General features: G+C 45.3%; 1 protein-coding gene across 3 annotated transcripts in view; it reads left to right on the forward strand.

Moving 5' to 3' along the window:
• The window catches only part of OPRL1 (opioid related nociceptin receptor 1), a 40410-nt gene extending 20391 nt beyond the window's left edge, over window positions 1-20019 (forward strand). For 2 of the 3 annotated variants that reach the window (XM_030212580.1, XM_030212582.1), the window contains exons 2-3: window positions 5451-5806; window positions 19496-20019. In XM_030212580.1, coding sequence (XP_030068440.1) covers window positions 5451-5806; window positions 19496-20019 — 880 coding nt within the window. Of the gene's footprint in view, window positions 1-5450; window positions 5813-19495 lie in introns of all 3 variants that reach the window. The other variant, XM_030212581.1, reaches the window with a different exon arrangement.
• The last annotated feature ends 416 nt before the right edge of the window (window positions 20020-20435 follow it).

A 20435-nucleotide genomic window follows, 5' to 3' on the forward strand; every position in this document is an offset into this window, starting at 1 on the left:
AACTAAACAGTATAGTGATGTGGTACTGAGTGATGTCACTTGTACAAGAGACTAATTATGGGAATTAGGGCTCTGACTGCTCTTGTGTTTCAGGGAGGGTTTTGATCCTGCATATTCAGCTGTTGGGATGGAGCTTAGTGGTTAGAGCAGTGGGGTTGTGAACCAAGTAATCTGGGTTCAAATCCCACTTCTTTTTCTGATATGTTGTGAGCTTGGATATGTCATTTCACCCACCTTTGCTTCAGGTACAACTTACAGTTTAAGCTCCGTGGAACAGGGGAATAACTCATGTATTTATGGCTTAAGCTTGAATTTGGAAAAAGTAATAAATTAAAAATCAAATCCAGATTATAGAGTGGGAGCTTAATCCCTATCCCTGTTCTAGAGTGGTCCTTTGCTTAGAGTCAGCATTAGGGGGTGCAAACAGTGCAAGTTCCCTGGATCCACCTGCCCAAAGTAGAAGAGAGTGCAATCTGCAACTGAGGCTTTGGGAGCCTTTCCAAAGTTCTGCCCTTGGCCCCAGTATGTCTAATACCAGCCCTGTTTTTGCTTGCCCTTAACCGGTGAACTACTTGCTTCAGATATTTACATCACAATTAGCAGATCTCTACAGCTGTAACCATTTTTCTCATATGACTGTGGGTCTTTTATATATTTCTGATGATGTGTCCTTATGTATATTGGCTGTGTATAAGATATATCCTGGGTAATATTCAGCCAGCTGTGGTCAGAATTTGGCCCCAATAGTCAATGCCAGGATCCATCTCTGGGCACCAGCATTGAATATCCAGGGCCATGCTAGCATGTGCTGGCTACTGGATCTTTATGCGGGTCCTGGCCAATATTCAGCTGTGACCCATATAAGACACTTATGTGGGTCCTGGCTGAACATCTGCCTGGACTTGCATAAAGGGAAGTAGGTCCCCCCATCCCCCTGACTCTGATACTTCTCTCCCTCTCTCCCTTGAACCTGATTCCCCCTGAAGAGAACTTGATCCTCCAACAAGACCCTCCCACTCCCCCCACCCAAGGCCTCCATTTAAAATTCTTGGCAGTTTAGTGGTTCAATGGGCAGGAGCAATGTTCACTCACACTAGTACCATAAGCTTGGGGTGGCCATTTTGAGGCCAGAGGTGATGATACCTTTGTATAAGACTCTGGTGAGACCTCAGTTAGAATACTGTGTACAATTCTGGATACTGCACCTTTGAAAACATATAAACAGGATGGAGTCGGTCCAGAGGGTGGCTACTAAAATGGTCAGTGGTCTTCGACATAAAGTGTATGGGGACAGACTTAAAGATCTCAATATGTATGCTTTGGAAGAAAGACAGGAGAAGGGAGATATGATAGAGAAATATAAATACCTATACATATAAATGCACATGAGGTGAGTCTCTTTCAATTGAAAGGAAGCTCTGGAATGAGGGGCATAAAATGAAGGTGAAAGGGGATAGATTCAGAAGTAAACAGAGGAAATACTTCTTTACTGAAAGGATGGTGAATTTGTGGAACGGCCTCCCGGTGGAAGTGATGGAGACAAAAACAGTATCTGAATTTAAGAAAGCTTGAAAGACGTACATAGGGTCTCTAAGGGAGTGATAAGGAGAGTAGATGGATGGGCAGACTGAATAAGTCATATGGTCTTTACATTTTTCTCTGTTTCTATTCCTTGGACTCCTCGACCACCAGAGATCTTAAAGATAAGCTTGTGGAGGCCTACAGAGGGTGGAGGAATGGAAGGGGATGGTCTTGTTGGGAGATCTAGCTCCCTTCAGGGGAAGGGAGAATCAGAATCATGAGGGAGGAGAACCAGAGAACCCTTCAGGCCATACCTGAAAGTTATCTGGGTATTGGCTTATAGTCAATGCCAGTGGCTGGATAGACAACTGGACAAAGAAAGGACAGCTTTTTGTGCAGTCCTATCTGTCTTGTCAGCTAGTTGGATACTGGTACTGTATTTCACTGGTGTTCAGATAAGTGCTGGCTCTGCCCAGACTCCGGCCCTGTAATGCCCTTATTCTATCCATTTTTAGGATGGTTGGTTAGTGCTGATATTCAGTGACTCTACCCAGTTTAAGTGCCATTGTATATCAGCAAGTAGCCAGCCAGGTTACATCACTTTCAGTATCAACCCGATTGTGTTTTGCATCTGGAACTGAAGCAGGGTTTCTTTCTCACACTGGAATCATAAGATGCAGAAAAGAAAAACCCAATTCATTTGCTTACAGCTCATTTACATAGTCTAGCACACAATTCCCCTGTGCATCATCCTCCTCCATCCCCTAGTAGCTTATCTGAATCCTGAAGATGTGCAGAATGTATCCCCCCCCCCCCCCCCCCCCACCGTGCATTGCACTAGTGCTGCTGGTTATGGATGAGTGACTTTGCCTGAAATTATGTTCAAATATTACAGTGAAGGTTTATCTTCCTCAAAATGTGGAGAGCAGCGTCTCCCCTTCTATCTGTTTGCAGGTCTTCCTGGAGACTCCTGAGCAAAATCAGTGTAATGCATTACTTATTCTCAGCCTCCACAGTCACTGTCCTCATTGATCTGGGACTAGATCAATGATTTATTACTAAATGTTTGCGCCTTTTAAATTTAGAGCTTGTGATAGGAGCCAGATTAACAGCACTGCAAACCCAAACCTTTTATTTATCCACAGAGTGAGTAAAGCAGAGGCAGCGGCAGCAGTGCAAGCTTCACGTGGATTAGATAGAAAAGTATAAAATGAACAAACAGCTTTTGGGTTTGTCTTGGGAAATGTGATGCTGCTTCTGTGAGATTTTCTGAGGCTCATGTTTCATTTTATGCTCCAAGATGGAGCAACATTGGAGTGAGGAGGGACTACAGACACCCTACATTAAAAAACATTGCAGGATATGGAATTTATTTAGAAAAAAACCTTTTGCTTTAATGCAAAATTGCTCATGTTTATCAATGAGAATCACTTGGTATTTTCAGTGGGGAGTATGACAAAGCAAACTAGATGGAGGCTCACTGACAATACAGTTTGAAGGAATCCAGTGAGAATGCTGCCCATCTCTGGCAACAGGTTGCCTCTTTCACCCTCTCTATTCTAAACTCTCTTCCATCTTTATACCCTTGCATATCACCTCACTATGTTCTGGTAAAACACTAACTAAACACAGCATGCTTAGTGATTCATTGGCCATTTCAATGCAGAATTTGGAATTATTCATTGATAATGTTCTTGCTTACTTTCCATGCATTACAGAATCATCTGGTCTTGACTTCAACTTGTCTGAACTTGTTATTTCTCCTTTACAATGTCTAGTTCCTCCACTCTGCTTTCCTAGGAGAGAGGAACACAACAGAATCAGTAAAATTAGTGGCATGGTAGAATGCACAGGGTGTAGTGTCTACTGCTGGGCACACATTTCCAGTGAAATATAGAGGGGCATTTTCGAAAGAAACGTCTAAGTTGGAATTTGGAAATCTTTGTAAAATGTCCATATTCGGAGGTGGGGAAAAGGTCATTTTCAAAAAAAGATTGATGTCCATCTTTGTTTTTGAAAATACCATGGACATCCTTGGATTTGGACGTCTTTGATTTTCGAACGGAAAGATGTCCAAGTCTAAAACGTCCAAAGTCAAGCCATTTGGACATGGGAGGAGCCAGCATTGATAGTGCACTGGTCCCCCTGACATGCCAGGACACCAACTGGGCACCCTATGGGGCACTGCAGTGGACTTCATAGAATGCTCCCAGGTACACAGCTCCCTTACCTTGTGTGTTGAGCCCCCCAAAACCCAGTACCCGCAACTGTACACCACTACCATAGCCCTTACGGGTGAAGGGGGCACCAATATGTGGGTACAGAGGGTTTCTGGTGGGTTTAGGAGGGCTCCCTGTTTCCTCCACAAATGTAACAGGTGTAGGGGGGGGGGGGTATGGGCCTGGGTCAATCTGTCTGAAGTGCACTGCACCTACTACTAAACTACTCCAGGGCTGTCATGGACCTCAGTATGACATCTAAGGCTGCCATAGAGGTAGGCAAGTAATATTTTTAATGATGTTTTTTGAGGGTGGGAGGGGGTTAGTGACCACTGAGGGAGTAACAGAAAGTCATCCCCGATTCACTCCAGTCGTCATCTGGTCATTTCGGACACCTATTTGTTCCTTATTTGTAATAAAAACAGGTCCGGGTGACAACGTCCCAGTTTTAGTCATGGACTTTTTTGCTTTTTTCCATTATGGCTCAAAGATGTCCAAGTCTTAGGAACACCCAAGTCCCGCCTCAAACACGCCTCCGATATGGCCCCTTGAGATTTGGACGTCGTTGCGACAGACTTCTGACAGACGTCCAAAATCGGGTTTCAATTATATCGATTTGGACGTCTATGTGAGACGGACGTCCAAGTGCCGATTTTATGTCACTTTTTGGATGTCCATGTCTTTCGAAAATGAACCTGATAGTGACATACCTCTCTGTTTCTCTCCTTTTCACCATTGCCTCCAATGAGTTTGAATCTGGTTATAAGAGGTTTACTATTCTGAACATTTGTATTAATAAGGATTGAACATCTGCCTCTGACCATTGTTTTATTATGATGATGATGATTATTATTATTACTATAAGGCTTCAGGTAACTGCTCTGGATGTCTTTCTTTATTGAAAACAGTTCAGGGCCTGTGGTCTGAAGGTCTCCAATGTGATTGTTGATCGAATCCACCAGTTTCATCCTGCTCCAGCTCAGTTTGAACCATGCTCAATTGGATTATGGCACTATTGACCTTATTCTATAAAGGTTATGCTCCTAAAATTTATGCATAACCTTTATAGAATAAGGTCCTCTATCCCTTCATTCATAACTACCCAGGGCTCCCCCTCTATTTATTTTCTCCTCCAAACTCACTCAGCTCAGTCATTGCAGTAACTGTGCTCTCTGCCTGAAGCCAAAAACCATGGCTAACATGAACCAGGTGGCACCCTTGAAGGCTAGCTGAACCTCCCCTACTGGCAGTGAATGGCATCCCTAGCCCTGGATAGTCTGGGGAATAAGAGGCTCGACTCAGGCATCAAACCCAGGCCCTCTGCATAGCAGTACATAGCAGTACCCTTCTCTTGCTAAATGCTATCTGTACTCTAACTTTCTCGCTATTGCTACACATAGAATATTTGTGCTCTGTGTTGATCTCTGTTTATAGAGGTAGTTTATGATGATTGTTTATTGTAAAAGACTTATAGGTCACATTTTACAATTTTCCTATGCGGATAAAATAATTTACATACACAATCAAAACAGTAAAAACACATCAAACATATTTTATAAACAAAATAGAATTTTAAAAAATGAGTTTGACCATCCTAAAAGAACATCATGCAAACTGGTGATCCAAAATAATCAGAACTGCTGTTAAACATCCTTTTTAGTTTACCTGACTGAAAACTTGCTGAAACAATGGTGTGACTGTCTGTTTCAGATACACAAAGATGAAGACAGCAACAAACATTTATATCTTCAACTTGGCTCTGGCAGATGCCTTGGTGCTCATCACCTTACCGTTTCAGGGCACTGACATTTTCCTGGGCTTTTGGCCCTTTGGTAACGTCCTGTGCAAGATTGTCATTGCCATAGACTACTATAACATGTTCACCAGCACTTTTACTCTCACAATGATGAGTGTGGATCGCTACATTGCCATTTGCCACCCAGTGAAAGCCCTGGACATCCGCACACCTCACAAGGCCAAGATCGTCAACGTTTGTATATGGGCTCTGGCTTCAGTCATTGGCATATCTGTAATGGTGATGGGATCAGCTGAGATGGCGAATAATGGTGAGAGTTGAGAGACAACCAAATGAATAACGAAGAATATTATAGCACTGTAACTCTGCTGTCTGCTACTTGTGGGGTTCAAGCCTAATTCTTTCACACTTCACATTCTCATTATACCTGCAAAGCATAAGTGTGCAAAAAGCTCTTTAGCTTTCATTGAACCAGATGCACCACCAACAAAGTTAATATATTAATACATTTTTTTCTCGCTGATTCCAGTTTTGTATGAATAAACTTTCCAGGCCTGATATTCAAAAACAGCTAAGTACCTAAATATAGGATCCTAAGATCAGAGCCTAAATTTGTTCCATATTTTCAATCAAACATAGAAGGTAAGTTTTCTGCTGAAAATTTACCTAAATTTAGGCACTTACCCCAGGATTCTATATATCGTGCCTTAATTTCCATGTGGAAATCAAAATGTATGCTATAACAATGTGCATAAATTAATTGGTTAACTAGATAATCAGTGCTGTCAACTGGATGTTAACAAGCAATTATCAGCACTAATTGGCATTAAGATTTATGCGCACAACTCGCTAAGTGTATTCTGTAACGTGGTGCATTTAAATTCTAAGTTGCATAAGGGTGTGGCTATGGGCGGGGCATGGGTGTTTCTAAAATCTATGCACATTATTATAGAATACACCTACTCTGTGCCTAATTTAGATGTTGGGATTTATGCCAAGTAAAACATGACCTAAATGGCCATTACCAAATTTGGTCTCATAAAGAGGCGCTCAGCGTATTCTACACACTGCAAGGAAATGTAAGCCTATTCTATAAAATTTAGGCATACTTTAGAGAACATGCCTAGGTGTATTTATTTTCTGCGTGGATTTTTCAGGCAACATATCTAGAATCTAGCCCTTAAGGTGCTCATTTTCAAAGCAGATGGATGTCTTAAAATGCCTAAAAAAAGGTCCATCTGCTGAAAATGTCCAAATCCTGATTTTGGAAAGTCAGAATTTGGGCGTTTCACACTGCAGTTCATCCAGGTAGCAAGGGGGGTGTGTGTTGTGGGTGTGTTTTGGGTGGGACTAGGGAGGACCCAAAAGTAGGATGTACAACAGGCAGTGGCATACCAAGGGGGGGGCGGTGGGGGCGGTCCGCCCGGGTGCACGTCGCTGGGGGGGTGCCGCGCGCCTGTTGGCTCCAAGTCCACTCGTTCCTTCCCTGCTGTTCCCTCTGCGCGGAACAGGTTACTTCCTGTTCCGGGGCAGAGGAAGCAGCAGGGAGGGAACGAGCGGACTCAGAGTTAACAGGTGCGTGGCACCCCCCCAGTAGGTAAAAATGCACCCGGGGGGGGGTCGTGCTGCACCCGGGGGGGGGGGGGGCGCATCGGCGATCCGCCCCAGGTGTCAGCCAGGCTAGGAACGCCATTGACAACAGGGATTTTCGAATGGGAAGAAATGCCCATGTCTAAAAAGTAGGGCATTTTTATCTAGACCTGTTTCAGTCATGTCCAAGTTACAAACGATTGCTCTAATTGAGCAGCTGACCACTGGAGGGATTAAGGCATATCCCCTCCTTAATCCACCCATGGTTGCTGTCCCCTTCCCTCTCCCCCTGACAGTGAAACTGGAAAGAAAAAAACAGGCTCTATGTCAGCTGCAGGTATTATAGCCATTCTGAATAAAGCAGTAAGGAAGTCAGAGATGTAGTCAAGTGGTTAGCGGACTGTGAATCAAGGGATTCAGGTTCAAGACAGTATAGTTACTTACCTGTAATGTAGGTTCTCCATGGACAGCAGGAAAAGTCAGCCACATATAGGTGATGTCATCTGACGGCTCCTATTGGAAGGAAAAAGCTCTGCAATAGCAAGGAGGGTTTTTTTTTTGCCCTCTGAGAATGTGTAGTATTCCCCCCACCTCTCCAGCTAGGTATGCCCAGGTATTTCCCCTTCCTTCCCCAGTTTGTCAGTAGCTTGTGCCGGATCATCCTTGAGGGGAGGAGGGTGGGTCGTGTGGCTGACTGATCCTACTGTCCATGGAGAACCTACGTTACAGGTAAGTAACTACACTTTCTCCTAGGACAAGCAAGATGTGTCAGCCACATATATGTGACTCTCTTGCCAAAGGGTGTGCTCTGACCCTGTCGTGGTGACCTTGTCATTGCACAGCCCTCAAATGGCTGTGGTAGGCCAAGAAGACCGGTGTTAGGAAAGAAAGGTAGGAGTTGTCCCGGTGTGTGGGTTGCATGAACCGGTTTATTGTATAATAATAACCGGGGTAATTAGCACCATTGTGTTGTAACAAGAAGGTGTGTCTAACAAGAAGTAACTGCATCAAAATTAGGAAGGAGTAACTTTAAAGAGGCTGTGCAATGGTGGCACATGGTGTGAAAATAACTAGGAGCCTTCAGAAACGGGATACAGTTCTGTTTATTGAAAAAATAGATATTCCAATATAGACCAATCACGGGCCTAAAGGAGTTCAGTCTGAGCAAACTTGATCAAGGCAATAGTGTTGTGCAAAGGTGTGAATAGAAAACCAGATGGTAGTGGTGCAGATGTCCTCCTGTGGTGTTGAGTGGAGGTGTGCCAGTGTAGTAGCTAAGGCTCTGGTGTTGATGAGCATGAGCCCCTATCGGAGACTGTAGGTCGGCCCTTTCGTAGGTGAACACGATGCATTGTGCTATTCATTTGGAGAGGGTATGCTTGGTATTTATTTATTTAGACTTACTATACCATCTTTGCTAGTGTATAGTTCAAAGCAGTGTACAAATTTAAAAATAAAATATATAACACACAGGAAAAGAACTACACATTTAAATAGGAAAGGAAAGAAGAAAGGAGAGCAGGCTAGATAACAAAATATATTTTAAAAAAGACCATTTCACACAGTGAAACATCAAAAAGCACTTAATTTTAGTTATGGAAAAAGCTTGTTGGAAAAGCCAGGACTTGAGATTTGAATATCTTTCAGGAAGATTCAGCACGAATAGTGAGGAGCAGAGAGTTCCAAAGGGCAGGAGCAACAAAGTAAAATGCATGATGTTGTGTAGATTCTAGAATAGTCTGTTTCGGGTTAGGGAGGACCAGATAATAGTCATTGAGTGAATGAAGGGAGAAGGAGGGACAGTAGGGGATAGTGAGTGATAGAGGGGAGGGTCACCTATATGAAGGGCTTGGAAAGTAAGCATAAGAACCTTGAAAATAATCCATTGTTCAATGGGTAGCCAATGGTGTGATCTGAGAAGTGAGAAAATATGGAACAGGTAGACGTGAAGCCTCTGTTTACGCTTTCCAAAAATACTAGGACTAGGGGGCATGCAATGAAGCTACAAGGTAGTAAATTTAAAACGAATTAGAGAAAATCTTTCTTCACTCAACGTGTAATTAAACTCTGGAATTTGTTGCCAGAGAATTTGGCAAAGACAGTTAGCTTAGCAGAGTTTTAAAAAGGTTTGGACGGCTTCCTAAATGAAATGTCCATAGACCATTATTAAATTGGACTTGGGGAAAATCCACTATTTCTGGGATAAGCAGCATAAAATGTTTTGTACTTTTTTGGGATCTTGCCAGGTATTTGTGACCTGGATTGGTCAACGTTGGAAACAGGATGCTGGGCTTGATGGACCTTTGGTCTTTCCCAGTATGGCAATACTTACATTATGTAGATAACATTACAATAGTCAAGTAGGCCAGGCCTATTGGGGTCATAATACACAATTAGTTGGGAGGCAGTTCTGTTCTGTTTCGTCCTGCAGATGTAGATACTGAGGGCCCTCAAACAGTCCAAGGGGTGTCACTGACTATGCTCTGATGTATCATGCAGCGTTGTGTAGAGTGCAGGGAAGACGATGGATTGGTTGATGTGGAAGGCAGAGACCACCTTAGGGAAGACCTTTGGGTGGGTTCTGAGTACTGCCTAGTCTTCGAGGAGGAGTGTCTAGGGTGGGTGGTTGACCAGCGTTTGGACCTTGCTGAAGCGTCTGATCGAAGCAATGGTGGTAAGGAACAGGGTTTTCCAAGTAAGGAACTTGGGGGGCCACTTCCTCCAGTGGTTAGAAAGGTGGAAGGGTGAGCTGGTGTAGTACGGTGTTGAGGTCTCACATTGACAGTGATGGTCTTACTAGTGGGTGTAAGTTGGTTAGGCCTTTCATGAACTGGGATACAAGGGGATGGGTAGAGACTGGTCTGTCATCTATGTGGTTGTGGTAGGCCACAATGGCGCTTAGGTGTACCTTGATGGAGGAGGGTTTGAGGCCTTCATCAAGGTAAACCTCCAACAGGTACTGGAGGATGGTCGGGATGTAGCAGGAGAGGGGTTTGAGCTGAGTGTAGGAACACCATATGTGGAAATGTTTCCATTTGAAAGCGTATGCCTGTCATGTTGATGGTTTTCGGGCCATTAGCAGGACTTGCTCAATGCCGTGCATTGAGGTTCAGCTTTTCAACATCCATGTGGTCAGCACCAGTGTTTGGAGGACGTGGTGCAGTGTGGATCTGCTGTCCTGGGTGATGTCTGCCATTTCTCAGAAGCAGAAGGGTGGGTGGGTAGCTAGGCACGGGAGATTCGGGAACCACTGTGACTCCATCATGGATAATCTTCAGCAGGGTTTTGTCAATCAGTGGTGTTGGGGGGTAAGCGTAGGTCAGGGGTGTATCTGGACTTCAGCGGTAGGGAGGGCCAGAGCCGAGGTGAGGGGGCACATTTTAGCCCCCCCCCGGCACTGCTGACCCCCCAGTGCCATCGCCGACACCCCCTGCTGCCGCCAGCACCACCTCCAACAAGTTTGACCCCCCTCAACCCGCCCGCCATCTGTCGCCGTCTGTACCTTTGCTGGCGGGGGACCCCAACTCCTGCCAGCCAAAGTCTTCTTCCTGCGTTTGGTTTCTTCTGAGTCTGATGTCCTGCTGCACGTACAACGTGCAGGACATCAGACTCACAGAAACAAAACGAAGCCTTGCAATCTGCAGGGCTTCGTTCTATTTCTGTGAGTCTGACGTCCTTCACATTGTACGTGCAGCAGGACATCAGACTCAGAAGAAACCAAACGCAGGAAGAAGACTTCGGCTGGTGAGGGTTGGGGTCCCCCGCCAGCAAAGGTACAGACGGCGACAGCGGGTTGGCGGGGGGGGGGGGGGGTTGAGAGGGGCGTTGGCAGGGGGGTCCAGGGCCAAATTTATGGGGGCCCAGGCCCCCATGGCCCCATAGCAGCTACGCCCCTGGCGTAGAGTAGTCCCTGACCTCATTCAAGAGAGAAGGCATCCGAGCAGAGTCGTTGTTGGGAAGCGTGATGGAGGCAAGTCCCAGATTGCTGCTCTGTGCTGGGGTGATGAAGGGCAGAAGCATGTGTTCTGCATCCTGTATCTGGTCGGTAGCATAGGAGCCAACTTTTCAAAATTATTGGGGGTGCTAAGCCCAGTGGAAATAACCCTTCCCTAGACACATACAAGGAATTTTCTCAATATTGGGGGTGCTCAAGCACCCACACAGGGCCGTGCTAAGGGTCTGTGGCGCCTCCCCTCCCGCAGACGAACAGTTGGCGCCCCCTCCCCTCCCCTCTGTGAAAATGATCGTTGCCCTCCCGCTCCCATGTCCCAACTGCCCGCCCTCTTCTCCCCCCCCAAGATCCCTTTTAAATTTACCTCCGTCCGGCAGCGAAGGCGCGCCACAGCGTCAGTGAAGGAGGCGGCGCTCCCGACGTCTCTACTAGTCTTCCCCCTTCGCTCAATGTCCCGCCTTCTTCTGACATCATTTCCTTGATGTCAGAAGAAGGCGGAACTCTGAGCGAAGGGGGAAGACTAGTAGAGACGTCGGGAGCACCGCCTCCTTCACTGACGTTGTGGCGCGCCTTCGCTGCCGGATGGAGGTAAATTTAAAAGGGATCTTGGGGGGGAAGAAGAGGGCAGGCAGTTGAGACGCGGGAGGGCGAGGTAAGCATGGCGCGGCGGGGCGCCCCCCAGAGGACGGCGCCCTCATAAGTACATAAGTACATAAGTAGTGCCATACTGGGAAAGACCAAAGGTCCATCTAGCCCAGCATCCTGTCACCGACAGTGGCCAATCCAGGTCAAGGGCACCTGGCACGCTCCCCAAACGTAAAAACATTCCAGACAAGTTATACCTAAAAATGCGGAATTTTTCCAAGTCCATTTAATAGCGGTCTATGGACTTGTCCTTTAGGAATCTATCTAACCCCTTTTTAAACTCCGTCAAGCTAACCGCCCGTACCACGTTCTCCGGCAACGAATTCCAGAGTCTAATTACACGTTGGGTGAAGAAAAATTTTCTCCAATTCATTTTAAATTTACCACACTGTAGCTTCAACTCATGCCCTCTAGTCCTATTATTTTTGGATAGCGTGAACAGTCGCTTCACATCCACCCGATCCATTCCACTCATTATTTTATACACTTCTATCATATCTCCCCTCAGCCGTCTCTTCTCAAAGCTAAAAAGCCCTAGCCTTCTCAGCCTCTCTTCATAGGAAAGTCGTCCCATCCCCACTATCATTTTCGTCGCCCTTCGCTGTACCTTTTCCAATTCTACTATATCTTTTTTGAGATACGGAGACCAGTACTGAACACAATACTCCAGGTGCGGTCGCACCATGGAGCGATACAACGGCATTATAACATCCGCACACCTGGACTCCATACCCTTCCTAATAACACCCAACATTCTATTTGCTTTCCTAGCCGCAGCAGCACACTGAGCAGAAGGTTTCAGCGTATCATCGACGACGACACCCAGATCCCTTTCTTGATCCGTAACTCCTAACGCGGAACCTTGCAAGACGTAGCTATAATTCGGGTTCCTCTTACCCACATGCATCACTTTGCACTTGTCAACATTGAACTTCATCTGCCACTTGCACGCCCATTCTCCCAGTCTCGCAAGGTCCTCCTGTAATCGTTCACATTCCTCCTGCGACTTGACGACCCTGAATAATTTTGTGTCATCGGCGAATTTAATTACCTCACTAGTTATTCCCATCTCTAGGTCATTTATAAATACATTAAAAAGCAACGGACCCAGCACAGACCCCTGCGGGACCCCACTAACTACCCTCCTCCACTGAGAATACTGGCCACGCAATCCTACTCTCTGCTTCCTATCTTTCAACCAGTTCTTAATCCATAATAATACCCTACCTCCGATTCCATGACTCTGCAATTTCTTCAGGAGTCTTTCGTGCGGCACTTTGTCAAACGCCTTCTGAAAATCCAGATATACAATATCAACCGGCTCCCCATTGTCCACATGTTTGCTTACCCCCTCAAAAAAATGCATTAGATTGGTGAGGCAAGACTTCCCTTCACTAAATCCGTGCTGACTTTGTCTCATCAGTCCATGTTTTTGTATATGCTCTGCAATTTTATTCTTAATAATAGCCTCCACCATCTTGCCCGGCACCGACGTCAGACTCACCGGTCTATAATTTCCCGGATCTCCTCTGGAACCCTTCTTAAAAATCGGAGTAACATTGGCTACCCTCCAGTCTTCCGGTACTACACTCGATTTTAGGGACAGATTGCATATTTCTAACAGTAGCTCCGCAAGTTCATTTTTTAGTTCTATTAATACTCTGGGATGAATACCATCAGGTCCCGGTGATTTACTACTCTTCAGCTTGCTGAACTGACCCATTACATCCTCCAAGGTTACAGAGAATTTGTTTAGTTTCTCCGACTCCCCCGCTTCAAATATTCTTTCCGGCACCGGTGTCCCCCCCAAATCCTCCTCGGTGAAGACCGAAGCAAAGAATTCATTTAATTTCTCCGCTATGGCTTTGTCCTCCTTGATCGCCCCTTTAACACCATTTTCGTCCAGCGGCCCAACCGACTCTTTGGCCGGTTTCCTGCTTTTAGTGTATCTAAAAAAATTTTTACTATGTATTTTGCTTCCAACGCTAATTTCTTCTCAAAGTCCTTTTTTGCCCTCCTTATCTCCGCTTTGCATTTGGCTTGGCATTCCTTATGATCTATCCTGTTACTTTCAGTTGGTTCTCTTCTCCACTTTCTGAAGGATTGTTTTTTGGCTCTAATGATTTCCTTTATCTTACTGTTTAGCCACGCCGGCTGACGTTTAGTCTTTTTTCCCTTTTTTCTAATACGTGGACTATATTTGTCCTGAACCTCCAGGATGGTGTTTTTAAACAGCATCCACGCCTGATGCAAGTTTTTTACTCTGCGAGCTGCTCCTTTCAGTCTTTTTTTCACCATTTTTCTCATTTTGTCGTAATCACCTTTTCTATAGTTAAACGCTAGCGTACTTGATTTCCTAGTTTCACTTCCTTCAATGCCAATATCAAAACCGATCATATTATGATCACTGTAATCAAGCGGCCCTCGTATCGTTACCCCCTGCACTAGATCATGAGCACCACTAAGGACTAAGTCTAGTATTTTTCCTTCTCTTGTCGGCTCCTGAACTAGCTGTTCCATGAAGCTGTCCTTGATTTCATCAAGAAATCTTATGTCCCTTGCGTGTACAGTTGTTACATTAACCCAGTCTATATGCGGGTAATTGAAATCCCCCATTATTATTGTGTTGCCCAGTTTGTTTGCGTCCCTGATTTCCTTTAACATTTCCGCATCCGTCTGTTCGTCCTGGCCAGGCGGACGGTAGTACACTCCTATCACTATCCTTTTCCCCTTTGCACATGGAATTTCAATCCACAGTGATTCCAAGGAGTGTTTTGTTTCCTGCAGAATTTTCAATCTATTTGATTCAAGGCTCTCATTAATATACAATGCTACCCCTCCACCAATCCGATTCACCCTATCACTACGATATAATTTGTACCCCGGTATGACAGTGTCCCACTGGTTATCCTCCTTCCACCAGGTCTCAGAGATGCCTATTATATCTAATTTTTCATTTAGTGCAATATATTCCAACTCCCCCATCTTATTTCTTAGGCTCCTGGCATTCGCATATAGACATTTCAAACTATGTTTGTTGTTCCTAAGTACATCATGCTTAGTACTTGACAGTATTAATTGGCAATCTTTTGTCTGATTTTTATTGTTATTTAAAGATACCCGATCTACTACAATCTCTTTTGCAACCTCACTATCAGGATACTCTATCTTCCCTGTTATGGTGATATCTTTGAAAGATACCTTATCCCGAACCATGCTCTTTTGAGCGACTGTCGGCCTTCCCCCCATTTCTAGTTTAAAAGCTGCTCTATCTCCTTCTTAAACGCCGATGCCAGCAGCCTGGTCCCACTCTGGTTAAGATGGAGCCCATCCTTTCGGAATAGGCTCCCCCTTCCCCAGAATGTTGCCCAGTTCCTAACAAATCTAAAGCCCTCCTCCCTGCACCATCGTCTCATCCACGCATTGAGACTCTGGAGCTCTGCCTGTCTCTTGAGCCCTGCGCGTGGCACAGGTAGCATTTCAGAAAATGCTACCCTGGAGGATCTGGATTTCAGCTTTCTACCTAAGAGCCTAAATTTTGCTTCCAGAACCTCTCTCCCACATTTTCCTATGTCATTAGTACCCACATGTACCAAGACAGCCGTCTCCTCCCCAGCACTATATAAAATCCTATCTAGGTGACGCGTGAGGTCCGCCACCTTCGCACCAGGCAGGCAAGTCACCAGGCGATCCTCACGTCCACCAGCCACCCAGCTATCTATATGCCTAATGATCGAATCACCAAGTACAACAGCTGTCCTAACCTTTCCCTCCCGGGCAACATTTGGAGATATATCCTCGGTGCGAAAGGATAATACATCCCCTGGTGGGCAGGTCCTGGCTACAGGAGTACTTCCTACTTCACCAGGGTGATGCTCTCCTTCTAGGAGACCTCCCTCCTCCAAGGTAGCACAGGGGCTACCTGACTGGAGGTGGGACTTCTCTACAACATCCCTGTAGGTCTCCTCTATGTACCTCTCTGTCTCCCTCAGCTCCATCAAGTCTGCTACTCTAGCCTCAAGAGAACAGACACATTCTCTGAGAGCTAGGAGCTCTTTGCATCGGGCACACACATATGACACCTCACCAATTGGGAGATAATCATACATGTGACACTCAATGCAAAAGACTGGATAGCACCCCTCTCGCTGCTGGACTGCTGACTCCATCTTAGTGTTTTTTGAGTTTTTCCGTAATTTAAAACTTGCTAAAGTATTAAGGATATCAGCCTATCACTACCTCGCTTACCGTGTTGGCACGGCCCTGCACCCACAGCACCCACAGAGTCGGCTCCTATGGTCGGTAGCTCCTGGCCTTCCGTCTGCTTTAAGTGTTCCTGGAGGGTGCACTTCCTGTGCTTGCATGTGTGCGGTGTCATGCGGGCACAATGAAAGCAGGGCTGGATCTTGTGGGATGGCCCCAAGCACCGGGCACACAAATCATGTAGGTCTAGAGTGCTAAGCTTTTTGTGGCAGCCTGAGCACCTCTTCAATCTTGCCTTCTCTTTCTCCAGCATGATGTTATGTGTTAATGGCTTTTCTGGTAGTTGTGGTGGAAAGCTAAGGAAAAAAAGCAACAGTTGGGAAATGCTGAAATCGTAAACTGGGGAAGGAAGGGTACTTACCTGGGTGTACCTAGCTGAAGGGGTGGGGAGAACACTACACATGCTCAAAGAGGGGGGGGGGGGAACCCCTCTGAGCTAGTGGAGAGCTTTTTCTGTCCAATGGGAGTCGTCAAATGATGTCACCTATATGTGGCTGACATATCCTGCTTGTCCTAGGAAAACCCCTTCAACTCTTTTTTATTATAATTCTGAGCCTTCCAGAAACAGAAAAATACCTACTGTACCAAAATATATGACACCTGCAAGCCTGAAGGCTATTGAAGTGATGTGCATTCTGGTACAGAAGGTATTTTTCAAGTCCTGGGGGGGATCACATTAACAAAACAACACACACAAAAAAACTAGTTAGAGTGGGATTTTAACCTCTGTCCCTTGGTTTAAAGTCCAGTGCATTATCCACTAGGCTACTCCTCTGTTCTGCAAGAACGTCCGTGTGGCCATATTTTGAAAATGATGACAGACAGATGTTCATGTCCTGGTTTTTTGGTCATTCAAAAGTTGAATGTTTTGTTTTGGAAACTGCCTATTCATTTAGAACATTTTCAGTGCAAAAATGTCCATCTCATAGCCACAATTGGAAATCTAGACATTTTTCCCCGTTTGATTATGGCTGTGAGTTGTTCATTTTTTAAGGACGTTATGAGCAGGATGTTTTTTCTTTCTTTGGACTTAGTCGTTTTTTTTTTATGTCCCTTTAAATATTATGCTTCTTTATTTAGGTTTGCCATTCATTTGCCTAGATGTATAAGTTTAATTTATGAGCCTGATGCCAAAAATCAATTCTAAGCTCCTAACTTTATTTTCCTCCCTAAATCTTCCCCTGTTGCCACACACAATTTTGGCCCCCAAAGTTTAGAGCTGTAGTGAAATTTTGAGTATAAGTTTAGGAGATTAGCCCTAGTACATTTTCAAAGGGTCCATTTTAGGAGTCTGTCTGTCAAAGTTAGGAGCATAAACCCTTTGCATATCAGTCTGAATTTAAAAAAAAAAAAAGTTCTTTATTGCCATCACCAACAAATACACTCAACACAAAATTACAGTAAACACAGTGAATAGTAACACTTTCATACTGAACTGAAGTTGTACAATTGGATGGTTGTTTTCTCAAACTTACACCCACAACATCCACACTGAACCACAGGCTGTTTCTGCTCTACACTTGCGTGTACCATAATTCACTTGTGATCCACAACAGTGGCGTACTCAGCTTCCTTGTCATCTGGGGCAGGTCGCCACTGCGCCCCCCTCCCCCGAGGCATGTCACACTCCCATCCATTGAGGCACATCACACCCCCCACTCCCCGAGGCACAACACACCTACCACCCTTCTTCCTAGCAAGTGGGTGCATAGGTACATGGAGCAGTCACGCGGCTGTTGGCTCCACCGGCCTCCTGCCCCAGAACAGGAAGTAATTTCAGAAGGGGCAGGGGACTGGCGGAGCCAACAGCCGCGTGACTGCTCCACCACTTGCTGCCTGCACCCAAGGTGGACTGCCTCCGCTGCCCCGCCCTTGGTACGTTACTGATCCACAATATTCAACTCCCCAAAACCTCCTTCCCTCCTTTATCTTCCCCCATATCAATCCAGCTACCCTCTCCCCCTTATCAGTCTATTTTAAATAATTGCTATAATAATTTTTCATGAGAAAAACTGGTGAAATCGTTGTCATACAGTTAATCAGGAATTCTGTACTATTCTTCTCTGGGATCAGAAAGCAGTACTCCTATGCCATATTTCAAACATACACACAAGTAGTAGCATACACACCCACTGCTGCACTCTGATGTAGGACTGCTGAGGAATTTGCAACTAGTAGATACAGGAAGAGAACTGATTCTCCAAGCGCACAAGCCCATTTCACTTGCCAAGATGTTAATTCATCTTATTAGCCAGCAGTAGTTCAGGAAGGCAGGGATGGGAACAGGGCAGGGCTAGCCATTTGGTGGTCCCCACTACAATACAAATACATGCAACCCACACTTTGAAGTTGTCTAGGTGGTTGCCTAGACTATGCCTGGGATAGTTGGATAGCAGGGGTGTACATTATTATTTATTGGTTGAGACCAGGATTTTCTTGGGATGTCATGCAAACTCTTCATCAGATTTCACACTTCACACAATGATGGAAACCAGACCAGTTCTCTTGATGAAACCAGTACCTTTACTGTCCTTCAGTTGATGAGGGTACAGTTTCAAATATTTCAAAACAGATGGCGAACTATATACAATAGCTTTTCTCCTTCCTCCAGTTGTACACAAAACATATATCCAATTCTCCTTATACTCCTCTTTCCTCAAACCTACTCACCGGATAGGTGAGGGCTTGGTTTGCACGGTTCTTTACATTTGCTGGCATAGATTAAGCAGATGTTAGCTGTTATCACGTTTAATTAGCTGGTAACATACATTTTAAAATCCCTCCAGTTGGGGTCCCACACAGTTCTGACTGCAGAGGAAAACCAGCAGGGGAGGAAGCTTCAGGTGGGAAACAATGCTCACCAACTCCTCCTGCAGACTGAAGGACAATGCACAGAGGGTGGGGAGAATGAACCGCCCTCTGAGAACTGTGGTGGCTCTTGTCCCCCCTCTGCCCACTCTTCTTTCTCCAGCAGCTGATATACAATGACAAACATTTGCCTTGGGAGCCACTGAATTGGCACATATGAGTGGATCACTCTTAAAAGTTTGGGCCCTAGACATCTGCCTATTTTGCCTTTGCCTTAATTCTGCCCTGAATAAGAAAGAGGGACTAGGTACTGATACACTGAGCATGTTTTTTTTTTTTGTTACATTTGTACCTCATGCTTTCCCACTCATGGCAAGCTCAATGTGGCTTACATGGGGCAATGTAGGGTTAAGTGACTTGCCCAGAGTCACAAGGAGCTGCCTGTGCCTGAAGTGGGAATTGAACTCAGTTCCTCAGGACCAAAGCCCATCACCCTAACCACTAGGCCACTCCTCCACTCCACTGACAAAATAGATACAACTATTTTATACATCTGGCCCTAAGAGGAGACATTCTGGAATTTATATCTGTGTTTTGCCATCATTCTGTGAGTGCAGGCATGACACTTCAGAAAGCTGTGTTTCCTCTATGTCACTGTCATTGAGTAAGACTGATTCTAGAGGAAAATCCTTGCTATAGTCTCTGTCTGCATCATTTAACCCAGTTTATCTTTCCTTCCAGAGATCGAGTGCTTAGTCCAGATCCCCATGCCCGAAGACTACTGGGATCCTGTCTTTGGAATCTGTATCTTCCTCTTTTCCTTCGTCATCCCTGTTCTGATCATCACCATCTGCTACAGTCTGATGATCCGGCGTTTGAAAAATGTGCGAGTCCTGTCGGGTTCCAAGGAGAAAGATCGTAACCTGAGGCGCATCACGCATCTGGTCTTGGTAGTGGTGGCTGTCTTCATTGTCTGCTGGACACCTATCCAAATTTTTGTGTTGGTGCAGTGCCTGGGTGCCAAGCCTGACAGCGAGGTCAAGGTAGTCATTTTGCACTTCTGCATTGCCCTGGGCTATGCTAACAGCAGCCTGAATCCTGTGCTCTATGCCTTCCTGGATGAGAATTTCAAGGCATGCTTCAAGAAGTTCTGTTTCCCCTCTGCCTTCAAGACTGAGCTACAAATGTCTAACCGCATGTGCAGTATTGCTAAAGATGTGGCTTATGCTTGCAAAAACTCTGAGGGGACTAGCAATCCGGCATGACTAGGCATGGAACTGCCCTTGGTAGGCACCACTCAACAAAGTCCAAGTAACCCCCATGCAGAGCTCACCCAGATAACAGCTCTCTGACTAAGACTTTCTGAGGCTAAAACAGAGTGCAGAGAATGATACAGCTGACAGAACCTTCCAGCACATGAGCACTCTCATGGTTTCTGATCAGATAAAAAGGAATTCAAGAAAACCTGTCTGTCTGTCTGTCTCTCTCTCAAATAAATGGAAGAATGGTGGTGATGTTTAGCAGTAGCTGATGTTTTAACTGTATGAGATTGTTGGTTATCCAAAGCCAGGATGACGGACATGAATAGGCAGACTGAATAGGGAGCAACGGAACGCTGCTTGGGGTCAGATCTAATTCACAGGTGACTGAACTTCCTGTCTATATTGCAGCCAAAGAGCTG

The sequence above is a fragment of the Microcaecilia unicolor genome, chromosome 8 (assembly GCF_901765095.1).
Source record: "Microcaecilia unicolor chromosome 8, aMicUni1.1, whole genome shotgun sequence".
Taxonomy (NCBI): Eukaryota; Metazoa; Chordata; class Amphibia; order Gymnophiona; family Siphonopidae; genus Microcaecilia; species Microcaecilia unicolor.